Consider the following 5,157-nt stretch of genomic DNA (forward strand, 5'->3'; position numbering starts at 1 on the left):
CTCCACACACACACACACATGAATGCACTCCACTCCAAGCTCCACACACACACACACGAACGCTCTCTCTCTCTCTTTCTTCCATCTCCTCTTGCCTCCTCCCTCATGCTTCTTCCTCTATCTCACTCTCTCCTTCTCAACCTCTTTTCTCCCCCCCCCCTCCCCCCCCCCTCTCTCTCTCTCTTCCATATCCCCCTTCCTTCCTCCCTCATGCTTCTTCCTCTATGTTTCCTTGTCATACAATCATCTGTCTCCCACACCTCTCATGATTAAAGTTTTCATTCATTAAAATAGTTTTCTTAATGAAAATTAGTGTATTCATGTATGTAGGATCAGAAATTAGAGTTTTTAATCTAAAAGGGTGAAAGGAAGAACTACCCTCTTGTTTTGTTTTGTTTCTTAGTTTTGTAGGTACTCCTCTCTCATTGATGAACGTAAGTTTACTAACCATGTGCTTAATCAATTTGGCGTTTCTTATTTAATGTCATTTTGCATAAGTAAGTAGGATTAGATATAGGGCTTTATGTATGTGGAAGACTAAATGCTTGTCACCTCTCATTATGCAATGTAGGAAAGCATTTATGCTCTGGTACATGCATCTGGGCATTATTAAGAGAGCAAGGCTTCTACTCAACCTTGCTCTCCAAAATGGTAAATGTGGGCAATCACTTTTGCATGCCCAATGTAAGGTAAGCAAGTTATATGCCTAACAATTATCATGCAATGGTGTACTCATGATTTATATAGAGTATGAAAAATGCTCCATACTTTGCTTTTGTTTGCTTGTTCATGCAAAGTACAGTTGGAAGCTATGTTTATCTTGAATTGGACATAACTTCTAATCTGTAGCTCAGAACAGCAATAGCATGCTGTAAAAGCAAAAGTGGAGCATTTCTCATGCTCTATTGATTTTTTATTTTTTAAAATTTAATCCAAATTAAGCTCTTTTGACCCCGCTTTTGACTCTGGGGTGGCCCCCGTCGAGACCGACGGACGGGATTTTTAACGGCGATTGCCGGACGGCAGGCTGTCCGTTGCGTTGTTCTTACCCCCAGCCATCAATCTGGGCTTGTCTCATCTCGTATCTGTAGAGTTTGTTTTAGCATCTGAGTGTCTTTGAGCCAAGGCAGACCAAGCCATATCTTACTCCGATGGCGGCATCACCATTTTCAGCAGTCATCTCACCACCAAATGTAGTGGAGAGAAGACCTGCGGCGGCAGTACTCTGCTGAGCCCTGTACTGAATTTGGACGAGAATGGGCTGCTTCATGGGTAGATGTCGTCTTCTATCTTGCCCTAGATTCGCTTGTTAAGCTACATGCATACCCTCCGTCGGCATTATATCCGTCAAACACACACACACACACACACACACACACTGAGCCAACCCTGAACATGCTGCCTCCGCCCTCACAGCTCCCTCTTGCTCCGCCTTCCTGGTCTTCAAGTTGGTTTCTCCGTGAAGAAAATTCTCCATTCGAACCCATCTCATTTCACAATGGGGAATGCGAAAGAACTCTCCGTCCGATTCAGCAGCAGCAGCAACACAAGCGGCGTGGTGGTGGACCAATTTCGACAGAGGTCCATGAGAAGACCGCCCATCATCCGGCAATTAGTGACGATATGCAGGCGAATTACGATCAGCAAATGGCATTCGTAGCTGCAGCAGCTGGAGCCCCGGTATCAGTGGATGATCAGTGGTCGCACTTGCCTGCGGTTAACCGTGTAACCGGTGTAGACGCAGTATTTTGCAGCCCATTTTTGAATCAGCCTCTCACCGCCGACCCTAGCAAAGCTCATCATCAGGCTATGAAGATGGAAGCCGGAGCCTCTCCTCTGGGCGAGGCTGCAAGCATGTCGTCCGACAGTAGGGACGACAGTCCAAGCAAGTTGCGACACTACAACCACCAGAAAATGCTGAATCAACGCCATCATCAGGCGCAGAACGACGTTACAGCTACTGTCAGTCACGTGCAATCTGCTCCAACTCAGAAGAAGAAGAGAAATCTCCCCGGGACACCAGGTATATATACCACGTTATGCAGTTGCACCGTGTACCCTCTCTTCTGATCTAATGCAGCGGCGATGATTTTCACATTGTGTTTTTCCTTTTCTATTGAAGATCCTCACGCAGAGGTGATCGCTCTTTCTCCACGGACCTTGATGGCCACCAACATCTTCATTTGTGAGATATGTAATAAGGGGTTTCAGCGGGATCAGAACCTGCAGTTGCACAGGAGGGGCCATAATTTGCCATGGAAACTGAGACAGAGAAGCAGCCAGGAGATCCGCAAGAGGGTCTATATCTGCCCCGAGCCCAGCTGCGTCTACCACGACGCCGCCAGGGCGCTCGGCGATCTTACCGGCATCAAGAAACACTTCTGCCGGAAGCACGGCGAGAAGAAGTGGAAGTGCGAGAAATGCTCGAAAAGATACGCCGTTCAATCCGACTGGAAAGCCCACATGAAGACATGCGGCACTCGCGAGTACCGTTGCGACTGCGGCACTCTCTTCACCAGGTCAATATTTTCTCCATCTGCACTTGCTGTCACTTAGGATAAGCATTCAAATTTTAGCCCTAATGATCATCTTGAACTTACATTCAATTCGCAGACGAGACAGCTTCATAACACATCGGGCATTCTGCGACGCCCTCGCAGAGCAGAACGGAAGTGTCAGCTCAGCCCCCCGGCAGCAATCCCGTGCTACCGGAGAGGAGGGACAATCGTTACAGCTTGTATCCGCCCTCGATCATCATCATCAAATGAGTATGGCGCATTGCCTGGCGGCGGGCGGCGGCGGCTCCGAGCCTCTCTCGGCAGCTTCGAAGACCTCAGTGGCTGCAGAAGCAGGGCTAGTGGCTTATCTTCCTCGCAGTCCCTTCTTCGACCCTCATCACTGTCGAGCCGGTAATGGTCACCAGATTTCTTCGTCCAGTAGCAGCGTTTGGGCTGCTAGTTTCGTCCCTTCGCCTACTAATTACGGGCAGGAGCAACAAGGTCTAGGCCACATGTCGGCTACAGCACTTCTGCAGAAAGCTGCGTTGATGGGTGCAACGATGAGCAAATCCTCCGTTTTATGTAACTCCGGTTCAATGTCGGCGATAGGCCAATTCGCCGATGCTGCAGCCGGTAGACTCTCGCCCCGGGCGGCGGCATTCCAAAGCAAGCTGGAGCAGATAGCTGGAAGCGGTAATAGTATGGAGAAACCAGTTGGAATCAGAGCACGCGGCGGTAGCAGCGCCGGCAGAAGTTGGTATGAAATTAATCCCAGCTGCGATCCCTTCCCTAATTCAATCGGGATGGGGCCGGATTTCGAATGTTTTGAGCTGAACGGTGGCGGCGTTCATAATACGTCCAGCTCCACTACGCCAATATCGATTGCCGACGGGCTGAAAGCTGCAGAAGCACAAGATTCATCTCCGTCATATAGTGAATTCAGGCGTAGCAACGGGCCGCAGTCGCCGGCTTACGGTGGCGTGAGTAGCCTGTGTGAGGAGCAGGAGAAACCCACACTTGATTTCTTGGGTATGGCGGCCGGAGGGCGGACGTCTACGATCAGCTCCGGCCAAGTGCGCCTCTCACGCTTCATGTACAATAACATACGCACAGGTGTGGATCAGTTCCTAGCGTCTTCTGATGATCCCAAGGCTATGGTGACTGCAGCTGACGCTCGCGGGAACTCCCCCCAAAAGCCCTGATCAGCTGGCCTTCTTCTCTCTCTACTTCTTGCACGTGCTAATTGAACCGTGTCACTTGACATTGAGCACCCCTTTGATATCACGCGACATTGAGCACCCCTTCTTGCACGTGCTAATTCAACCGTGTCACGTGACATTGAGCACCCCTTAGATATCACGCGATTCATTCCCTTTATCTTGATTGTATGTCATTCCTAATGGTTAAAAATAATACCTTGGAAGTTGGGGTTGAAAACATAGGAGATTATTGTATTTATTATTGTTTTGCTTTGGAAGTATTGTCATAAATAATATGCATTGGTTTACGATTCTTAATATTTATTTATATTAGCGTTGTAATTATTTTGTGTTGTAATCAGGGTTGCCTTTTGACATACATCATTATGATGGGATTAGGCTGAAAATTGGAGTTTTTCTCTAGGCATTCAAAAAATACTAGCAGTATAAATATCCAAAATGCCCAAAAATGGGCATGATGGCCGTAAAATAGCATCCCTTCTTGTAATGCTAAGAACATGGCACTAGTTTTAGGTTTTGATTGAGCATGTTAAGACTAGACACAAATATTCCTAACTACACTTGTTGAGCTTGGCAATGTACTAAATTGTCATCCAAATCAAGTGGGTACTTTCCTTTTGAATAATGTGTTGTCACTCAAGGATTGTTGCGCTCTATCATGTCCCTTGTTAACATTAAAGCATGCTTTGTGCATCCATGTGAGATCTTTTTTTCTTTCGATTGCATGTAATAGTGCCAAATCTTTATCCGACAATATCTTCATTGACTCGGCATGGGACCATAGAGGTAGTTCACTTTTGGGTGGACATTGAGGGGGGGTTGGATTTTTGTCACGAGACCTCTTTGTACTTCTTGAAGAAATAATTGAAAACTCACAAATTCATCAAAGATTAAAGCATAGACTTGAATCAAATTGAAATGATAGAGCATAACATAGCATAACATAGACTTGAATCAAATTGAAATGATAGAGCATAACATAGCATAAAACAAGAGAAATAAAACAACATCACCATCAAGACACTATTGGGTACAATCTCCCCCCTCGTGTGTAGCTCCACTTTCACGACATGAGTATTTTGAGAATTGTATTCAATATATAGTCCAAGGAGCTATTAATAGTTGTGCGTACAAAATTGGGCTTGTTTTTTCACTTTCATAAAAATAACTCAAGCACTAGAGCTTGTTCACACACTAAGTGTAAATAATCAAAACTCTTTTAGCATATGTGCTATGAATATAGCAATGCCATGCACAAGGGTACATAAATAATTTGTACAAATATTTGGCATGTGGCCAACAAAAATAACTCATAAAATAAACTTGTGCACATTCGCACATTCCATTTATTAAGCTAGTTTCTATACACATTAAATCAAGCATATTTGTCTATGATTATTATGTATCAAAAATATGATAAAATATATACATGTAATAGT

The 5,157-nt window shown here is 45.4% G+C and overlaps 1 protein-coding gene across 1 annotated transcript; it reads left to right on the top strand.

Annotated features, from left to right (window-relative positions):
* The first annotated feature begins 2,122 nt into the window (after positions 1-2,122).
* Positions 2,123-3,700, top strand: LOC147605958 (zinc finger protein JACKDAW-like). Its single transcript, XM_086792874.1, has 2 exons — positions 2,123-2,519; positions 2,614-3,700. Exons 1-2 carry the CDS (start codon positions 2,164-2,166, stop codon positions 3,698-3,700), a joined length of 1,443 nt encoding a protein of 480 aa, XP_086649000.1. The 5' UTR covers positions 2,123-2,163.
* The last annotated feature ends 1,457 nt before the right edge of the window (positions 3,701-5,157 follow it).

This window comes from Cibotium barometz, chromosome 58, assembly GCF_041138505.1.
Source record: "Cibotium barometz isolate CiBa-2024 chromosome 58, ASM4113850v1, whole genome shotgun sequence".
Lineage (NCBI taxonomy): Eukaryota > Viridiplantae > Streptophyta > Polypodiopsida > Cyatheales > Cibotiaceae > Cibotium > Cibotium barometz.